This window comes from Sylvia atricapilla, chromosome 3 (genome assembly GCF_009819655.1).
Source record: "Sylvia atricapilla isolate bSylAtr1 chromosome 3, bSylAtr1.pri, whole genome shotgun sequence".
Classification (NCBI taxonomy): Eukaryota; Metazoa; Chordata; class Aves; order Passeriformes; family Sylviidae; genus Sylvia; species Sylvia atricapilla.
In genome coordinates, this window is record NC_089142.1 from 89,919,989 (window position 1) to 89,942,540 (window position 22,552).

General features: G+C 37.8%; 1 protein-coding gene across 3 annotated transcripts in view; it reads right to left on the reverse strand.

Moving 5' to 3' along the window:
- EML4 (EMAP like 4) overlaps window positions 1-22,552 on the reverse strand; it is a 145,864-nt gene that overhangs the window by 58,261 nt on the left and 65,051 nt on the right. For all 3 annotated transcript variants that reach the window (XM_066316112.1, XM_066316111.1, XM_066316110.1), the window contains exon 2: window positions 9,767-9,949. In XM_066316112.1, the coding sequence (XP_066172209.1) occupies window positions 9,767-9,949 (183 nt within the window). The remainder of the gene's footprint in view (window positions 1-9,766; window positions 9,950-22,552) is intronic.

Below are 22,552 nucleotides of genomic sequence, written 5' to 3' on the forward strand. Positions count from 1 at the left end.
TTCTGAAGTGTAACATGTCCCCAGAAAGATCCCTGGGCTAATCTCACATTAAGCATCCAAAACTCAGCGGTCACTTTTGAGCCCCTCTGTGTGACATGTCCATTTCAAAGACAGCAGATTTCTACTGCATCTCATAGGGCTGTGATGGCCAGCCACCCTGACTTCAGCAACAAACACAGAGGACACTACTGATAGAAAAATAACAGGTCTGTGTTTGTGGCAGGCTTTGAATAGTGTGAGATAGATAAGGCATGAGGCCACACATTGAAGATAAAAGTGAGGAGTAAAACAGCAGCTGGGGAGAATCAACAGCTCTGTGCACAGAGGATAAATTCACACAGATGCCTCATGTGAACACTTCCAGCCATGTGTCATAGCACAGCTCTCTCAAGCAGGTTGAGAGGCAAATTGATTCTTATTTTAAACTGCCACATTATATACAAGAGATACCCATCAAGGGAATATTAGATGTCAGAACTCTTTGGATGAATGCAGAAATGGGCTGGCCTACACAAACCAAACTCTGCTTCAAACGCACCAAGAAGCTTGTGATCACATCTGAAATTCAGATCAGGAAAGCCAAAAGGAGCATGTGGAGTATCCCAGGCAGTAATGAGAATTAAAGGAAATCTGAAGAAAGTAAAGACACACTTAAAATATAAAAACACTTCAAAGACCATTGTTCTTCCTAAATTCAGCATAAATCAATTTGGTATGATTCTTTCCAACCAGTTCTTTTTAGAGACTGTTTTATTTGCAACCTAAACATTTGGAACACAGAATTTATTTTAGAATTTGTTTTAACATACCACACAAAACCTCTGAAGCTCAAGAAATTTTTTTACTCCATGTAACTCAGATGCAAGAACAGAAGTGCATGAGCTTAGAAAGCACATTTACTATAGAAGCCTATAAATTAGCTTTTTTTATTTTCAGTGACAAAGTAAGCCATCTTCTTTGTGGAGATGCATAATATCAAGGCCTGTGATTCACTCTTGAACTGTATATGACCTTAACATGTCTGTCTGCTCATTGCACTAGATTAATGTCTCCCCAGCCATATCTAGCACAGCTTTCCAGAATGGGGAGATGAACAGCAGCAATTCCCAGCATGGTGGGTAAGGCATTCAGTGGGATGTGTAAAGGACAACAGTGCTACAGACACACCACAGGAACTTATTGAGATGGGGAACACACTGTCACCGTGCAAGGAGCACACTGCTGTTTTGTTTACTGACTACATCTAGAATAATTGCCCCTAATAGGTATGGAAAGTGTTAGTTCCTGCTTATGTCCAGGGACAAAACTGATTACAGATAAAACTCTACATCAGCATAAACTCATGACAGGAATATGCACTGCTCCGTGCAATGATGAATACGTAACAATAAAAAGGGGAACCAGACACCAGTTTTGGGATTGTTTTCCAGCATGGTGAATATTGATCGGCAAAGTACTTCCTAATGTCAACAAGTGACATATAAAATCACATTTGAGATTAAGATTTTTGAATTGAAGTAAAAACTATTATTGCAACTAACAAATAAGCATAACCCAGGCTAAAAAGTGCAGTGACAAATTTTTTTCAAGTATCAAAAATATAACAACTTTTCTTACATTCCAGAATGAAATCTTGGTCAGTGTGCCTCAATCTATGTGCAATAAAATGTAAAATAGCAAGAAAAAGCAGCCAAAAAAAAAAAAAACCCAAAACAAAACCAACAAACAAAAATCCCCAAGCCCCACACTCAATACCTCTAATAAACAAGACTCCTTCCAAATTCTCTATATACTGCCTGTTAATTAGATAGTCAAAAGTTACTTTAGAATATCTACTTTTAAAGGGAAGAAAAAAATTCAAATAAATATGTAAAGAAAATGCATTTATATTTTAAACCATGAAAAGAAAAGGCGAGTTTAGGTGCCATGCACATCCCAGGCAGAGAAGCCGGCTATTGACAGACACACACCAGCGGGATCCTCCCAGCTGGGTCAGAAAACCAAGGAAGCTGACCCATCAGTCCAAACCACACATGTCTCTTAAAGACTTTTAACCAGAGCATCTCTGCAGTCAAAAGATGCCAAAAAACAACACGATAACCTTCTTCACTGCAGAGATAGTCCTTCACAGTGGTCAAGTGCTTTTGCTTCAGAGACCTGGAAATAATGAGGCTGCACAGGAGAACACAAATTCTAGATCAATACATTAAAATAATTGAGTTCTCCCAGCACTGGGCTGCACATCTCTGCCAATACCATGTCATAGGCCACCTGCTAGCATAAACAGTCTGAAATTTTTCAGACTGAATAGCACTTATCTTTATCTGCTAGTTTGGAACAAAAGCCAGACAAACGGAATGTAGAATGAAAGGCAGAGTACGGTGACCAGGACTAAAGCCAAATTGTCAGAGATCAAAGTGGTAAAAATGTATTTTATGGAACAGATCCATCTCTGTTCTGATAATTGTCATAGCATAGTATCTGTAGAGTTCAAAAGAAACATTTTATTAACATCTGTCATGTATACAAATGTGTGAATGAAAGATAAGTAGGATTAGAAAAAGTAGACCACAATAAACCAAAAATCTATTTCATATTCTTTATCAGTCTTGATTAGCTAGCTGGGGAAAAAATGAAGCCAAGCTGTTACAGAGAGTGGTAAGTTTGAAAATGTGTGTCCTGTGATAACATGATAGCTTATCCCTCCAAACATACTTATAAGGTGCTAGAGCTGAGAATTGATTCATAATTCACTTTTATTCCCAAGCCCAAAACTTAAAATATTTTACATTAAAATGTAGTTTATTCTGTTATCAAATACATTTACTGAAATTATTTTCTTAATATCTTCGTATTTGCCAATAATCTGACAGATCAACTACCTTTCTTACAAGGAAAAACAAAACACTTGTCTCTCTTCAGGTAAATTCAATTTAAAGTAAGTAACTGCAGCTACTTTAAAGTCACTTCTCTGGGCACTTAATTCAAGTGGATTTAAAAGAAAAACCTCAAGAAATGACACCTTACCAAAATAAAAACATTGATTTTTTAAAGGTAGATTTTTCTTTTTTTCTTCCCCATGAAGGCATGCAATATCCAAATCGTTCAACAACTTTAAACTACTTGACATCAAGCAAAACGTGACAAAGACTTCTAGATTATAAATATATTACATGCCATGGGGTTTTTTGCTTGGAAGGACAGAAGACCAATTTAGTACTCTTACTAAATAAGTGTACAGTGTGTGTAACTTGCCAGAGAGCCCACAAAGTGAGCCGTGGAAAAACAGACAAAAATAGTTGTAAGTATAGCGGAACATAAGATTTTATCTGCACTTCCTTCCTAATAGAACAACATCAAAATCAATAGAAATTATGACAAATTTCAGACTGAGTTCAAGGTGTTATAATTCATTAATTGCATAAAAGCAGCTAACTCTAGTCATGGCTCTACTTCCAGACTTTCCAAGGATGTCAAGTCCCTCAATCCACAGCAGATGCTGGCAAAGAAATAGCCTGGGAGCACCAATACTCTTTTCAAAGAGAGCACTGTTTTCTGAGGGGTAGGGAAATACTTTCTTCAGCATTCTGTTTTATTCAACTACTTCACTTATGTACTAGGAGTCAAATTTTGAATAAATCTTCTTGAGTTAAGGAAGTGTCCTCTTCTTCTATCACATGAAGACAGGTCAGGGTGAGACACCAGGTCTCAAATAATAAACAAAACAAATCAGGATACATAGTTCTATCTACCTATGGGTTATGCTTCTTCTTGTTTAATAATCAAATTTTAAGACAACCAAGTGTCAACAAACTCTATTATTGTTATACTAATTACAACTAGCTGAAAAAATACACATTATTTTAGTATTTTTTTAATGAAAGCCAGATTTCCCAAATTTCAACAGCTATTAAACATACATTATTTGTCATTTCTTATTAAAAGGAAAAGAACTATCCAAATAAAGGCATGTTAATAAGCAACAGTTTGAGACTGTATAGCTAATACATAAACAACTTGAGCTCGAAGGGCATCTTTCCTACTAGGTAGACAAACTAAGTGTAATTAGATATAATTAGTGTATTTATTAGTGTAATAAATATTTTTAGATTTCCCTAACATAACAAGATATTTATAAATAGTGACTTAACCCATATATTTCTAACTTTAAATGATCCTTATAGGAACATAAAACTAAATAATAATAAAATTAATTTTTCAGGTGTTAGGGGAGCCATGTCTCTGTTCCCTGGGCAGGCATTTTAAAACATGCTACAGGAAACTTGAAGACTTGTTTGGCCAATTGCTTACTCAAATCACACAGCCTGTTTCATTCTATCTTACTTTGCTATACTTTCCCAGAGGCACCATCTACATGCTCAACCAGTGGCCAAATGGGCTAATTCTAAGCAGAGGAAATAAAATTTTAATTGTGATAATTTGAAACAATTTGATATACTCAGGCAAACAAGAGTTGGAAAAGCTACAGAAGTGTTATAAATAGGTTTTCATTTGAAAAAGTTAGTGACGATACCGAACTCTTCCAACATTACAATTCTTGGTTTAAGAAGCATCATGGAGAACAGCAGAGTACCACTCAAGAAAATTTGCTCACACTGTTCTAAAAGAAGTACATAGATGCACAAATCATACCCAGAACCGCTAGAAGCATATAGAAAGAGAATAAGTATACTTATCACCACAACCAAAAATATTCTTCTACAATGAACAAGACTGCTTAGAACTTAAAAAAAACCTCTGAACTTTGTCCTTCCTAAACTTGGTTTAGCTGGCTAGTGCCCCTTATTTCATTAATGCCCTCTAGATTCAAATTCTTTATTTAAAGGAAAATATACGAAGAGCATTAAGAGCAGTAAATGTAACAGAAGAAAAAGAAAATATTCAGTAAGTCAGAGAAGAAGATAGGAAAAAAATGGGAAGAAATGCAGAAAAGAACAGATGGCACTAAAACCAGTACCTGGGAAATGCATTAAGACCTCAAGAGTATCATTATTTGTTATGTGAGCATGCAGCCTGCAGACTTCAATAGGACTTTTCCCATGAGTAAAATGACCCACATACAAGCTTGCCAGGTTAGTTTTAATATTGTGGATAAGAAGCTATATCCTACCACTACCAAAAACATTTTCCTATTTAACATGTACTAATTAGACAACATAAATTTGTACTCAGTTATTAGAAAAGCTCCGCTTTTTGAATAGTGTAAAGACTAGAAAAAAACAAACCCCAAGTCTGTCTTGTGCTTTCATTAATGAAGTTTCCTGAACACCTGAAGTCAATTTTTCTTAACATTAAACAAAATGACAATGTTAGTGAACTGAAACCATTGTTGAGATAAGGTAAAAATTACATCTGAAGTCCTTTGCTTACATGAATGCAATGAGACAGAATTTGATGAGACACACTATTTCATACAAGAGAAGGAAAACTCAATGGGCTCCTCTTATAATAGTCCACTGCAAAAGGAAAGAAAAAAAAAGTTTAAAAACCCCTATGTACTGCATTTCCAGTACATACTTGCTTTTGCAGGTCCCCAAGATCACAGCTTTAAGTAAAATTAAATGCCTCTCAGTTTGCCACTCTTCATTGTCACGGGAAACCCTCTCTGCAAACCGCCATCCACTACTCCAATTTCACTTTGTGAGTCGAATTTGCATATGAGTTATTTAATATTAATTCCTGTCCAAGCAATAGGAAACGTTCCTCCAAAGGTTTAACCTTTGTTAAGTCTCCTCATTATTTCTGAGTCCAGAAAAAAACATGAATTCTTTGTTTCCTCTACAGGCAGACATAAGATGTACTTTTTCAGGCACAAGCTCATATTCCAGTGAAATGATTACTCTGAGATATTTCACTGGTGCCATAATGTGTGCCACAAACTTGCCTGCACACCCCGAGCCTGAGGGATGAATTCTCCTGATACACACACTTTGACACCCTGGAAGATTTTAATAGGTTTACCAGGCACCAGCTGGGAGCCAATCTATATTACTGGCAGCTGCAAGTACCAGACTGCTTTATGCTTTCCTTTTCTTCAGTGTCCAGGTAATCTTTGTTCTTGGAACTTTTTGTGAATGCTAACAGCATCAATCATGCACCAACAGCAGAGGCATGTGGCAACAAGAGTGCAGAGCTCCCAAATACACATAATTTCCCACCAAAGAAATTCTTACCAAGCCATCTATTTAAAAAGAAAAGAAAAGAAATGAAACCCGTAAAGTCACTCCTACACTCTGATCCCTACAAGCCCCGTGGCTGCTGGAGACAGGATCCCTTACCAAGCCCTTTCACATCTCTAATCCTCAACATTACCTTTGTACCTGGAAATTTCTCCTTTGTGCAGTTATTCTTAGCTGTGTGCGGAGATGAAGAAGCACTATCACAGTCTTTTTATGTTGAAAATATTTGCTCTATCTAGAATAATTTTGCATTGGGAAGTTACATGCAAATATTTGCAGCCTGCTTTTCATTGTGAAATACAGACAAGTGCTAATCCTGCTGCAATCCCTACTAGAGGTATTTTCCTTATACAGTATTTCCACTTCATGCTTTACTAGGAGACACTAAGGTGCCTAAAAAATCTTCCCCTTTATCTTATCTTCTACAGTTCACAAATCCCTGCATGAAGAGCCATTGGCTTCTGAGACAGAGCTTTACACACATGATCATAGGTAGCAACCTCCTGACTGAGAGAGCCCACGAGTTAGAAGTATAAATCTACCCTGACCATGTGAATGTTTTCACTGGACTAAGCTCAAAATAAGCATGTGACAGAAATGTAGGGGGGGAAAAGAAAAACAAAGATTCAAAGGATAATGCAAAACCTTTATCTTCAGCTACTGTTTCAATCTGTCAATCTAAAATAAAGGAAATTAAGAACAGAATTACATCACCAGATGTGCCATGCAGACAAACTAGACAAAGGATAAAAATATCACTTTTTTCACTAAGTCAAGCCATCAACTTCAGAATAAGAAAAATCAGTGAAAAAGCAATCAAGATGGATTTGTCCCTTTCAGTGTGATTCACTGTCTGCTCACAACACTTATTTTTAGCCTATGAAAAATCTCTCTTTAAATATACTGCTGAGATGGCAACAAGAAAAAAAATGGAGAGGTTTTAGAAAACTCATTTCAGCAAAAATTAGAAAAGCCACCTTTCAAACTAGGTTAGCTATCACCTTGTATTAAAATGCCTTTGTTTGATGGAAAGATTCAGGATGGCTTTTTCTGGTACTATTATTCTTGTTAAGTCCAGTTTGTTTTAAAAGTATTTATCTTTCTGTGTTGCCATACATCAGTTTAAACACATCTCTCCCCATGTATTCAGAAGTGCATATACACATCTATTCTCTTTAGTCATTATTTATGTCAGTATGTATTTATGTCAGTATGTATTTAAGGACTGCTGCAGAGAAAAATACTTCTGTGACTGAAAGCCTCAGCATTTTTTAAAAAAAAATTTACCTATAATATTTTACACAAAAGTGCAATTATTGTAATGCAGAGATCCAAAGTCTTGACAGGATCCCAAACACCAAAATGAGTTTTGGAGGAATACACCTACCTTTGCAGTGATCGTGACTTGACAAGTAAGAGTCTGTTATATGCACACATAATGCTACAAAGAAAACCTAACAATTACTTCTTTGAGAATTATTTTTGTATAGCAATTCAGATTATCTTCTAATCCTACTTATTTAAAAAAAAAAAAGAACAGATTTATCTCTGTTAAGACATTTCAACAGTTTTTTGGCTATTGAAAAGAATTAAAATACAGAAATCGAAAGTAGAACCTAGGGTATTGCAAAAAGCCATATATGAACTTGTTTTAATCTCAAGTTTATTCTTCAAGTCTAATTTTAGTCTCTTAAAATTCCAGTCTCTATATGTAAATATTTTCTTCTGTGAATTCTATATGCAGTTGATTTTGTGATTAACAGTGAAGTTAATGTGTTGTCTGGTGGTATTGGGCAACTGAACACAATGGGAACACATCCATCACCAATTACTGTGCCAGTTAGTCATAATTCATTTAAGTTCAGTGAATTAGATCATACATGTACATATCTGCCCCTGTTCCTTCTTCAGTTCCATGCTATTGCCATTCATTTGCAGAGATACAATATGACCAAACTGAAGATATTTAGACCTTCCACCCTCCCTCTGCTCTGCCTCCCCCAAATCATAAGTTTATTTTTAACCAAACAAATGGATCTAGAGAATTCAGAATGTTCCCAAGACCCTCAGAAAGGAGATAGCCTCACAGTATTTTGCAAAACACAGCAAGTTTGCCCTGCCTGTACACATATTTGGCTGGGTGTTAGACAGCTCCAAGCCAAAGGGTTTTTTAGCACATCCCAGCTCCTCTGCATTTAAATAGGAAGGATAATGCACTATAGTGCACACCTTTTGCCCACAGCTGTTCACTTGGACATTTTCTTTTTCTCATAATGGACAGCAGACAGCAGAGTGATTTAGTCAAAATAGCTGCTAAAGCTATATTTAAAGAGTTTGAAAAAGAAGCTTCGATCTTGATGAGGCAAGACATGTAAATTAGATAAAAGCTGCATTTATAAGCAGAGATGACAACAGTCTGCCATTTAGCAAGCAAGAGAGAATGACAGGATTCAGAGCCCAAGCCAATTAAGCATCATGACTTCCTTCCATCTGGCAGAGAGACTGCAAAGGCACTTAATTAAGGAATTTGATCCCTCTGTCACATCTAAAATAATTCAAACTTTTGGCATTTTTAGCCTGTATAAAGCAGTCACCCAAAGAAGCATGGGCTACATTGAATCAGTTCAGTGTTATACTGGTGTAATAGGTGCACTGCAAGACTCAGACAGGGATTGATTCCAGAGATCTCTGTGCTGCGTGGTTTGATGTAGTTACATCCAATTATGGTGAATTAAAACTGTAATTTATTTGAAACATGATCTAATCTTTTATATAATCAGGGACCTGATATATGCCAGAAACATACACAGCCATAATTCTCTTCAAATACACATCTTTAAGTTGGAGTAAGTTCAAAACTCAATTCAAATACTTCTCCAGAATGCAAAATGAAATGTTCATGGGGGAGAGGAGGGAAGCATATAAAAATTAGTGCAAAAATCACTTAGTTTCTTTACTTTTAAACAATTCTACATATTTCAGTGCTGCAATATGAAAGTTACTAGAGACTAACCAAAAGATTGCTGCTACATGGCAATTTCTTGGTGATGAGACCTACTGGTGGTGAGTTATCTCTGTACTGGAACAAGAATTAACTACATTCAGAAAGCCTTCTTATTTGGTGGCAATGTATTTTGGTTTTTGTTTCGGTTATGATTTAGGAACAAGGGAAAACATAATCTCTAACATGCTCTTTCAACTGAGTAATTTCCAGGCAAAGTCAAAGCTGAGACTCAAAATTGTCCATAAGCCCCAGAACCTCCAGTGGCAAGTTAACATTTCACCACTGAAATTAAAACAGGAACCTTTTAGCAAGAAGTAAGGAAAATTTTCAGGAGTATCAAGAACATAAAAACGTTAGCAAACAGCAGAATTAAGAAGCATATTTCAGATATCTGTTGGCCGTATATATTTAAGCCACTATTATAAACCTAACCTCTCTAGCTCAAAATAGATCAGCCTTCCCAAATCAGACAGAAAAGGGAAATAACAAGTGACCAATGGAGAACATTCACACATGATAACACAATCTGACTCCAGAAAGAGTTTACCAAATTTGGGCTTACCTTTACTGGGTGTTGATTTTCTCACAGAAGCTACATGGTCTTCCGAGATAGCGAGACGTCTCAGCACATCAGCCAAGGCTGCTTTTAGCACAGTGATTTCATCTTCTTGTTGCTGCACCCTCAGCTCCAGGGCTGAAAGACGGTCCTGCACATCGGAGGTGCTTGCAGCCGAGATGCTGTCATCTGTACAGAGGCAAAGCAGAACAGAAAGAGGCATTGAAATGCTTTGTTCTGAATTAAAAGCCACACAAAGAGGCTGTACATACTCATGTACAGCATGAGTATGTCTGTCCCATCATTTTAAAATACTGAAGACATTCTAACAAACGTGTTCAGGCAAATAAAGAATGGATATTAGCACAAATTATCAAATTAATGCTTCAAGACAGAAATCATTACTAACCACTAGCTAAGACAAGGCTTAAGGAGCACAGTCCTATTAAAATCACAAGAGGGAAGGCGCTTCCTGTGAAAAATACGCTTACCAGTAGAAGGAAGACTGAAATTAACTATATTTAAACACCCAACTGAATTACCTGAAAAGACATAAAACTGCAGAAAAAATCTGAAATATATTCTTGTGGAACTGTTGAGGAAATTTTAACTATGACCCTTAATACTAAAGCAAGTTTCACAGTTAAAAAAAAGTCCACAGTTAAACATACAAGTACTGTTAACCATGACCTAACTGCATCAAGTGGCAATCTCAATTTAAATGGCTTATATCAGAGTTCTTAATTTCAATTCCTTCTCTTTAACTTTTTTCACATCACCACCCTGGATGTGCCAAAAAACATACAACCTTATAACATTTGGCCTGAAGCGTAAAGAAAATAAATGCACTACAAAAAGGTTCCAAAAATCTGTTTGGCCACACAGAGATAGATTAGCATTGAAGGCCTAACCCAGCCAAATCTATTCTTCAGTGGTAAAAAGGAAATTACAGCTTCTGCTCACTCTTTGCCTTTGACAGCTCTTTGCATTATTTCTGCCAAGCCAAAATAACACATAACAGATTTTTGTATTTAGCTGTTCTAATAAATCATAAGCCAATCACTTAAAAAAAAAAATCCGTAAAAGAATATGTTACTCAATCCAAGGTATTGAATTCCTTGCCCATCCTTTTTAAGGCTTCCTAAAAACTCAGTATGTTTTCTAACTTCGAATATAGCTTTAAAAAAAATTCACCTCTATTATACAGTTCACTTAAGTTCATATTGTACAAAATAAATACAGCAAATTTAAATATAAAGGTAGCTGGTATTATTACTGTGATTCTATTAAATCTAAACTTTAGTTTTCACTAATCTTAGGAGGACCTATCAAAGAGAAAAAGGTTAATAGAAGCCACAGTACTTTGATTATTGCTAAAAAAAGCCTTAATCTTCGAAATACTTGTGTAGGGGCACTTTCAAATTATGTAAACAAAAGAAATACTGAGCCAAATTCCTCCAATGAATTCACTATGAAAGAGATTAGAGAGTTAAATGCCAACTTCTACTCAATTAAAACAAAATACTCACTACCGAAGGACCAAGAATTGAACCAACCAAAATAAAGGCATCATAATTATTACTTTTGCAACACAAACAAAATTCCTGCAATGAATTGGTAAAAAAACACACACACAAAAAAATAAAAAAACACAAACCCCCCCCCCAAAAAAACCCAAACAAAAAACAAAAACAAACAAACAAAAAAAACCAAACTAAAAATTCTTTAGTAACGAAATGTATCCACAATTATTACTGCACTGAAAGGAATAGTCACAATAATAGTTAGAGATACTAGTTACAATATGGTTACAATAATAAAACAGCCCCTACGTGACAGTTTCGCATATTGTTTTAATGCACTATTTGGTTAAAGCAAAAACAGAACTGTACACTTCATGATTAGCATTATTTTCATTCTGGCTGATGAAAAGAACTGCAGGGGAATTACATAATTAAATTGAGATCCAGAGACAACAAATTAGGACTCAACAAAAATACCTTTAAGACCACCATCCCCAGCTGTACCTCCCTATATGCAGAAAACTGATTTTAATGACTCCACAGCCCAGCACATCCAACACTCTCTCGGCAGGCCTTTACAAACCCAGACCTGAGACACCTACCCCAGGTTGGGAAGGACTGTGTAAAAATTCTTCTATTAAAACTCTCATGTTCAAAACATAAGCTCTCATCTGTTTTAAGGAGCTGGGAAAAGTTCCTACATGCATAGGTACCTTTGTGGCACACAAAAAGGAACCAAGGCAAATGTATGTTAATCCATGAAGGAAAGCTTTTACTTCAGGAAAGTAAATGGACTTAAAATACCCTATAATTCGTATTTCTACTAACCTGCAAGTATAAGGCTTTAAATAGATGCAGTAGACCAGTCAGAATGAACTATCCAGAAAACAATTACTTTCAAAATATTATAAGCTTTGTAACTTCTCTTACACTGAGCAGCAGTCCAAACACAAGAAAGTAGTTATACATTTCCTTAAAAAAGGAAGAAACAAAAAAGGGAGGAACACCCCAACTTATTTTTTTTTCCTTTTTTTTTTTTTTCTGTTGGCCAAAGCCTTCAATTAATACACGTTATCATCACAATGTGTAAATTATGAATACATTCTGAGGCTGCATATATAGCAGTTCACCATAAAACACTTGTAAAAGGAATAAGTAGCTATGTCAAATCATCATTTTAGAAGCCAAATATTACTGTGCTCCCTGTGTAGAGTCCAAACAAGAGTAATTCCTAAACCAGGAAAGGCTCCACTGCTCATTAGTCTCTCTGATGAGCACAGAAGCAGATGCTCTGCACATCCTTACTTCCTGTGATCTACAACATTGACCAGACTCTTGCTGCTCAAATCCACACCCCAAAATGGGAGCGCATTAGCTGGCAGCTGCAGCTCTTGAAGGCACAGTTATGACACTCATTTTAGAACTTCAGAGAACAACAGGACAGCAAATCTACCCTGCCCTGTAAGGGTAGGCTGCAGCGCTTCGACCTCCTCAACACACTGGTTGAGACAGCAGAGGGCTTGGCCAGTGCTCTCCTCTGTGAGCTGTGCTGGCCCTGGCACAGCACAGAGAGGCAGAAGGACCCTCTCAACCCAACAGCTTGTCAGAGGGCACAGCTACAGAAATGGGCCATGAGGAGAAGGCCAAGGAGGCTGAGCCACTCAGCTGACTCCAAACCAGGCAAAGCAATGCGCCCTGTTGTACAACAGGAGGTTCCAAACCCCCAGTGGCTGCTTTGCCTTGCAGAGGGGGTAGAGGAGACACAGCGACTGAAAGAAGCTGGAGGGCAAGGATATCCCCAGGAAATCAAGACTGATTTGCTTGATCAAAGAATACAGTAGCACACTTGGAAGACATTTCACTGTTCTTTTTCATTCTACAGAAGCAGCATCTGTTTCAAGTGATGACAACCATATATTACCCTGACAACTATTAGAGAATTAAAATTAATAATTCCCAAACCAAATATCTCACCCATTACAGCAAATATTCAACTGAATTCCAACATGCCCTTCCTGGCAGTGTCTTGAAAAGTAACTCAACAGGGATTATCTTAAAAGAAGATGCCCTAAAAGTAAACAAAACTGGAATCCATGAGATCATTCTGACAAATCTGCACAATTACATGTTTTCTTCACAGAAGTTTTCAAAATCTCTTCCAGATTTCTTCTTTTATTTAAAACATATTTTATAATCTAAAGAACTACTTCAAAAGAAGTTCAAACAAAAAAAAAGAAACTCCTTCCTTCAAGGACATGCCCTCCCCCTTCAGAGAGGAAACAGCTCTTATGCAAGAACAAAGTCAGTCAATGGGAAGCAAAATTCCATCTCCTCCCTTCCTCTTCTCCCACTCCTAAACATCTGTTCTTTCCCCTGTGCTGACACAGACACGCATCTATCCAGGCCTTCCCAAAGCTCCTTTCCTTTTCTTAAACCAGAGGGAAATTTATTTAAAGAGGGAAACCAGTTAAGCGAAGAGAGCAAGTAATTTGTAATTGCAGTCAACTATTGATTCATTCATTTGATTCATTTTTAAAACACCTTTATAGTTATCTGGTTACTCTTACTGCCACCCAACATCACCATTTCTGATGTGTTGGTCGTGTTTTCTAAGCTGTTGATGACCTATGCGTTTAAGAGACACCCTGGGAACAAGATCCAGTGTGGAAAGAAAGCACTATCTACAGTCCTCACTGGTAGCAGTGAGAAGACATCCACATAGATGTTTTTCATAGTTCAGCAGCTTGATTTTTAATTTTAGTCAGGAAAACACCAATTCTTCCCTTGCTTTTGGATTAAGAGGAGATATACGTGGGATGCTTACATTCAGTACCCATGAGACACCTGGATAACCCTGAAAATGAGGGTTCATTTCTCACAGTCAGTGAACAGCACTGAACAGAGAGGTTACTCTGCATGGGACTCCGCACAGCCACAGGCATCAAACCACTGCTAGCAGATCAAACAAGGCAGCAAATTCAAACTGCCCCTTAGACCTGGGCCAGGAACTCCAGAAACTTGTGGTTCTTAACAAACCTTCTAAGCCACGTATCACTCCCCACATGGCATCTAGCAGGCATGTGAAGGTACCAGCATTTGAAAAGCATCACTCTTCATCATTTGCTGCCCAGAAAATGTTCAACTGGCTACATTTGAAAAAAAAAAAATAAAATTTTACTACTAAACCATCTATTCTGGGCTCCCTCAACAAATCGAGAGCATCCATTATCACCCCTCTGAGTCAATTCCTCCCAGCTTTGACTACATCTAAGTAAGGAATGGATTTTAGACGTAAGCAGCATTTCAGAAAAACAAATTCTACAAACTGCAGCACATGGAAATTTAAACCATGGGGTGGAAAATCCTATGTTTCATCAAATAAAGCCACATAAACCACAGGTAATTTTAAACCCCTGGCTGTTAAGGCACACACAGCATTTTCTATATTTTGCCCAGAGTGGCAAGATTCTTTTATTAGGGAAAAGGAACAGAAATTACTTGGACTAGCATAAAGATCTGGCTAACAATTTCAGGAGTTAACTGTCCCCAAAGAAACTTTTCTCATGAGGACCACGATCTGCTCCTGTGCAAAGGAAAATATGTATTTGTATAACTTCCCATTTTTGTTCTAAAGAGCACTGAAAAATTTGACTCTGGATGAGGCTTCTCTTTCCAGAGAGATACCCAATGAATTTATTTTTCCTACACATTATGAGAAAGAAAACTCTCTGCAGTTTTCTGCAGATCACCTGTCTTAAGAGTAGCTTACAAAAGGTGCCAAAATCAAGAATTATGTTCTATATTTGTAATTCATAATTTTCAACAACAACAAGCAGAATTAAGACTTTTGCTCACAGTATCTCCTCTGAATGCCAGCACATGCACAAATTACCTCAGTTTAGTAAAGGACGTGAGTCATGGACAGAATACAAGGATGGGATTAAAGCACACAACATGAACACAGAGGATTAAAAGAGCTCCTGCACAACCAAAATGATACCGTATTATCCTAAAACCTAGAGCTTATGGCATGGAAGTGGAGCGGGAAGTTCTCCCCAAGCTCTCCCTTCCTGCAAGCACAAGACTCTGGCCTTTCACTCCCTAAATGACTCCACACATCTTTGGCTTCTCCTTTGCTGGTTTTTCGTTCTTTTCCCTAATCTTCCAGTTTTTCTACACCAAATTAAAACCAATGCACTGCTTGATCCCACACCTGTTACTGTGACAAAAGTCAAATTCTTTCTTTATTTTCTTTCTGGAATAATAATGCAGCTGTTCTGAGACAGGTACAGGTAAGTCACTGACTGTAAACATACTAACATCTTCAACACTAGCTAAACCTTAAACTTGTCTCCTTCAGAGACATTTCTTCAGGTTTTCAGGAAGAACACACGTTGTCACACACCACTCATTTGCTCAGGATTGATGCTGCATGAGGACCATCACATCAACCAGACTGTCTTGCAGAGCTCATGAGATTTTTTTAATGTTTCATACAACTAACTTAACCCCCTACAAGTAGTTAAGAATAATAAAAAAGGGTGCAATACTCTACACTAGCCATTTCACAAACCCTTTTGATCACAGGTCTACAGCAAGCAGTATTTTATTTCTCTGTAGATGATCCATGAGATGATTTTGCTGAAGTCCACTCCGCAGTGCAACAGTTGCTACTGGCTTTTGATACTGTGGACTGCTTTACGCTGAACTTGAAGGATGTTCAGGGCTGTGAGCCTGCATCATTACATGATAAAGAACATGACCCATGTTTTCAAGCAACTTTATTTGAAAAGGATGTTCTGACATGGAAGATGATTTACCAATTCATGCCTAACAATTAGTAGCTCTATCTGTCTATGCTAGACAGATTTGTGCACATAGGTTTAAATATATTTTTAGTTTCCTGACATGAAAAAGCAAAAGAAAGAGAAAGATTAAAAGATGACACAAAAACATCCTGACAAAATTAACCCAATAATAACCACAAATTACATTAAATAAAAATATTTTTGTAATAGGCTTGTGTATCTGCTGCTGTAAACACTCAGTTTTAATACAGATAATCTAGAAAAACATCAGCATGAGATTCACAGGGCAAAGCCCCACCCATACCATATTTGACCAACACGAGTGTTCTGCTTGCCTAAGTTTCCAGTAACTGCGTAACTTATTGGGCACAGAAATTTTATGTTTCATACTTGCTGATACTAGCTTTGATGGGCAGACTGCAAAAGTAGAGCAAACACTCACAGACACTTCTCATATTTGACACTGGTACCCATCTGATTACCTTAAGAGGCATATAATTATGCAGGCACTGCCTCATATCCTTCCCCAGCAGCATACTTCCTATCAGCTCCACCTCCACTGAGATGCATCTCAAGAGTAAAACCATCCACCACAATTTTTTCCCCAACCACTGCTTAAAAAGCCTTGCAGCTTTTAAATACTTTTCTTCTCCTAACATTGCTTAGCTCCTGCTATTGTTCCTGATATTGCTCTTCAACACTTGGCACACAACCCACAAGACAAGCCCTTCCTCTTCCAAAATACTTTTTCTGCTACAAATCAGTGACTTCTACACCCCATACACAGAATTCATGGTGGCTACAGGCACCTACTTGGGATCCCAGCAGCTATCCCAGCCACCCCAAGCTCTTAACAATATTTGGTGCCACTCCATTTTCATGGCACAGTAAAGAGAGGGGCAGGGGGCATTTTTTTCTAATACAGAGGCTTAGAAATTCACACAAACTGAGACAGCTGCAATAAACTGCTCAACTGTAAGTTACACATGCATTAACACTTCAGCACACATAGATTAGTATGCCTTCACTGGAAATATTTCATACTGTGCTAGAAGTGTTAGAACATTTCCATGCTAAAATGCTGATTTTAAAGTAACAAATTGAGTGAACATGAAATGATGTAGGTTGATCCCCATCCTCCCTAATGCCCAAATTGATCTAGCTAAAGTTTTCTCAGAAAACAACTTTTCATATGCTGAAGAGGGATCACATCCCTGAAGTCTTCCTCTTCACCAAGGGCTCAGCCACTCTCCTCTCTGCACCAAAAGCAGATGGCACCCAAGCCACCCTATGGAGAAACTCAACAGGCTTTAGCTCTGCAAGACAGAGACAAAGGCAGCCACTGCCTGGGGCTCAAGGGTGACCACGGCAGGACACCAAGAATAGGAAAGCATTTCTCCTGCACTCCCAAAGCATCACTGCAAAGGGGCCTGCATGCTGTGCCTCACCCAAAACACCAGACATCAGTGTGGAAAAGTGCTCAGCTCTCACAGGTAAACCCACCACCAGTAATTGGGCTTTTGACATGTACAGGGCAGCTCTTCCTGTGCACTTTGACAATCAAGCCTTTCTGGTTTCAAATTAGGTGACTACTTAATTAGAAAATTAGGTAATTAGCCAATGGTTTTGACCTTAATCTCTTTTTAACTTCATTCTTCATCTGTTAAATGACATGAAATTCATCATCCCACACAGCTTAAAGGTTAATTAACACTTGTGGGCTGACACAGAATTACCCTAAGTGCTGCAGTAAGGTCAATGTTAAAATGCATGCAATTTTTCAAGAGGCAAGATTAAGAGCCTTCCATATAAATGAGAGACATGCAAAGAACATAAAGGTAACTCAAAATACCAACCAACTGCTTTTAGGGGAAGAATCACCTTTTCAGAGTTCTTACTTGGAGGAGACCAAGTAATAAAAAGCTGCATCTTACTACCAATATGATTTCAATATAGTCTCGAAGGACAGCCCTAATTCTGACTTTTAAGTTTAGTCTGACTCCCCACTTAAAACACTCTTCTTTAACCTTATGTTTTTAATGTACAAATCTACAAAAAGATGACAGCATTGTTATCAAACTCATTTGCACAGACAGGTACCAGCAGTTATGTGGCAGGCAAGGAAGCTGGTGTGGAGGCTTGTAAAAGGGCAAAGAGGAAAGGGGGAGAGAGGAAGGAGGGAAGAAGTGAAATAAAAAAAAAACATTGACAGTAATCTCACATTCTCCATCTCTCTCTGCACCCCTCTCTCCACCCAGGAACATTTATTTTTTAACTGCTCTTGCCAGAGTGATGGTGCTAATTCATGCTCAAAGAAGTGTCCATAAATTTAGAAAAAAATTTTTCAGAATTTAAGCCCAAATTCATGCAACTTACCTCTGACTATCCAAGCTCTATTTCCAAAATGTATTTCCAAAATATATTATTTTTTAGTAACACATGAATAAAATCCAAGTTTGCCTAACATTCAATCTTTAGATTGCAACAATGCAGGCAAAGCCCAACATTCCCCATTACTGGCAGTGCATGTCCTCTGCTGCGAAGCGTTTGAATTCAGTAGTACCAACATACTTTCAATCTGACACTTATGGAAATCTTTCAATATCCTTAATATTTATTGCTTATTTGGGCAACTAACTTAACCGGATTTTTGTTTGCGGTATGCTTTGAAAAAGTAGGTTTTTGCCCTAGAGGAAAGAAGTTGCTCTAAGATCGCTATATTCTCATCAATTCTAGAGTACCATTTCAGCAGCAAAACACAAAAGCATTGAAATCATTAACTGAAATAACAGCAGGCAAAGCAAAATAACCTCTTCTTTTATGGATACATTTTATTTTGTGCCATGCAATGTTTACTTACAAAATTCTACTCGTCTCAAATCCTCACACACAAATGAATGATCTCTAGCTTCTATTATCTAGAAATCAAGTTAGACATCATCCCTGTAAATAAAGGTGTTGGAACATTTCTGAAAGTTTTTGTACTGAGTGCTTCACTGTGCTGCGCATTTCCTTCCCCCAGGACTCATAAATATCTAATTTGTAACATCAAAAATACCACTGTACAAACCGTTTCTTTGATCTCATTCTGTGCTATTCTAAGCCAATCTACCATAAGTGCCAGTATGCAAAACTCCATCAAGAAAAACAGAATCCTGGCCTGTATTAATTTCCTTTCCCAAAGAAATACGGACCTCCTTCTGAAGCAGAATCTGAGCGCTTCCGTGCTCAGCAGACATGTGCTTACACCAGAGCAGGGGGAGGCACCAGCACTGGTGTGCACAGTGCTATTTCAGGGCTCTTACCCTGCCAAGCCACAGGACACGGCAACTTCAGACAAAGGGAAAACCTGTTTGGAAACAGACTCACCAACTCCCTGCCTTATCTCAGTTTTCTGGTATTTCAGGTATAGGATTTCCTCCCACTTACTCACAGTGCTATGTGGCCACTGCTTTATTACTTCTGCATACCAGAGCCCATTCAGTAAAACACCAACTAAACTTCCAATCCAACCAGCTAAAGAGACCTTGAAGAGTTACTGTCCTTCTTTGTGTCTTCTTATCCAAAACCTAAGGATGACAATCTGCTCCCTCCCTTGAAAAAAGTAGCCTCTAAGAGACAAGCCTTCTGGTGGGAGTATTTATTCCAGTGTTAGTTTTTCTCTCATGACCATCCACCCACAGCTCTGCAGCAGCAGAGATGGTTGTGCTTGCAAGGCTTTGCCCATCCCACTGGGCAGCATGTCCTGCAGAAGGCATCCCTTAGCCCAGCTCTGCCATACAAACATTACCCTCACTGCTGCAGGGGACACCATCTCACAGCCATTCAACCTCTCCTGTGTCTTGTACGCAAAAAAACCCACAAGGTTTGGTTTGATATTTTTAAAAGTCCATTGTTTCTTAGGAATGAGAAACTAAACCTCTCTAATCACAAGCTTGATCCAACTCAACGCTTGCAAAGCAGCAGTCAAAATCCTGCTTTTGTTTACTTTCACCAAGAAGCTTCCAGAGCTTTTGCAACTGCTTGCAGCTTTGGTATTAGAGGAATATCTACAACACAGCTTGTATTTACTCCAGGTTAAACCAAATCCACAGTGGTTTGGTTTGTTTGGGTGGTTTTTTGCATAGAAAAGAACTAACCCATCTGCACAAAGACCAGTCACAGTATAGATGCAGCTAAGCTATCTGCTTGATTTCAAGGATAAAGCACATGCTTCCCACACAGCCAACCTGGAAGGTGGTACCTGCAACTACTCATCACACGTTAGTCACAATCTCCTATTCAGTTACTACACAGGAAGAACTACTGAGAAATAAATGGAATACCTGCACATTGTGTGTCAGAGAAAACACAGGGCAGACAGCAATAAGGAGTATCTATGTCAACAGCCACCCTCAAAAAGGGGTGCTGAGTAAAAATACAATTAAACTGACTGGTTCTTTAGTTAAGCTCTTTTCATTTTGTTATGTTAGCAGTTCAACAGCCCTGGTGAAGTAAACAAGGTGTGGGTGGAAAGCATTGCTCACACCTTTCCTGCTGCTGTGGCTGCTGCTGCCTGACAGGAGACTGACTGTCCTGCAACATGCTGCTTCTCAAGAGTTGTAGAAACGTTAATATTAACATTTGCTATTTTTCAAAGATAGTCTTTTAAACAATCCAGACTGTAGACCTGTCACTAAGTGTTGCTGCACTCTCCTTAGCAAGGACACTATCAACAAGTTCCCACAAAGGCTCTACAAACAAATGAGGTAACTGTGAACTGAAACAGATTTAATTCATGAGAAGGAAGAACTCTTGAACAGCATGGCAGACATCTCTACATGTGACTGCACATCTATTTCATAAAACTGCAGTTAGGGTACTTCTGCAGAAACGAATAAATAAAAATGAAGCCAGTTTCAATCAAAATTTGCTAATCCTGGAACTATTACACCTAATATGGGAAACTCCCCAGAAAAGGGAGGAATTAAGTCTCACTTTATTTAGGCCAAACCACAAAGCAGATTTCAGAACTGAGGCAAAGCAAAGCAAACACAAACACCTGGAAACAGTGCTACATGATGCTACAACTTCCCAGAGAAAAATCAATCACTGAACAGAACACCTTGATTGACATAGGTAGGCTAACACCTTCTAAAATTTCACCTTGAAGGTATTTTACGTAGAAATCCTACACAAAATTGAACAATCATAATCACTGTTGATAAATCACATGCATGTGTGCAAGGAATTTGCTTACGTGGGAAAAATGTCTTTCTGTAGGGATACTTTTTCTTTTCTTCTCAAAGGATCCTGTAGGGAAACACACTTCTGTGTGGAATGTTTGGCAAATTTTGTACACTCAAAAGGGATATATCTATCAAAATTGCTTAAATCGTCATGTTTTGTATCATAAACAGATTACCTATCTGATCTTCCTACAGATGTGGTCTCTGAAGCATAAAAAAATCTTCAAGTTTCTCTTCCCACTATTCGCTACAAAGCCACAGTTTTTAGGTAAAAATGCAGCCCTGCCAATAGCAATAGTGACTGATCACGGATATGCCCGGTATCACAAATACTACAGGTGCTACAAATACTTGACAAGGAAAACAAGACTTGAATATGGTTGGAACTAAGTAACAGCAGTGTCACAAATTACAAGGAAGTTGTATTTTTTTCCATTTACTTCCTTCTTCCTTAAAATTAAGCCATTAATTAATCAAGAATTTATAACAACCAAAGCCACCTCTGAAAGAGAAAATTTTACTTGCTAAAGGACACAATTTAAAAAAAAAAGCAGGAACGTTTTTCTGCAAAAGTGCACGAGCACCAGTGCAACCAGCGAGCCTCTGAATCACCATTCAACCCACCACTGCCACATCAGCTGCTGGTCACTTGCAGACCTATGTCAAAACTCTTTGGTTATCACAGGGTAACACTTCCAGCTTTTCATAATAGATCAGGAACAGCAATACCACGTTACGCCTGCCTGAACCCAGAAAAATAAAGTTTACGGATTTTTTACTAATACACTTCAACTCAAAGTGAAAAGCACTCTACAAAAAAGCTACATATTGTAGGTCTCCAGTGTTTGCAATTCAGTTTTATTCTCTTTTTTAAACCCTGGAGATTTGTATTTGTTTGATAACTGTGAGGGGAACAATCTAATGCAAAAAAGATAATAGCTACTCTGAAAGCAGCTATTAACTTAAACCACTCAATTATCTAGTTTATTCCACTAATGCTTATGTTTCAGGACTGATTAATTCCACATACACTTACTAAGCATTAGCTATGCTAATTCAGCTATTTATACATATAAAAGAACCATCCAGGAGGATACTATTTCTGCTTAATACTGCCAACCAAAATAACAGGGTCCTTCATGCATGAAAAATATTCCTCCCACCACAACAGAGTAACATCAACAGGAACAAAATTATTTTCTCACTTTTCAGCACCTTCTAACCTTTTCAATA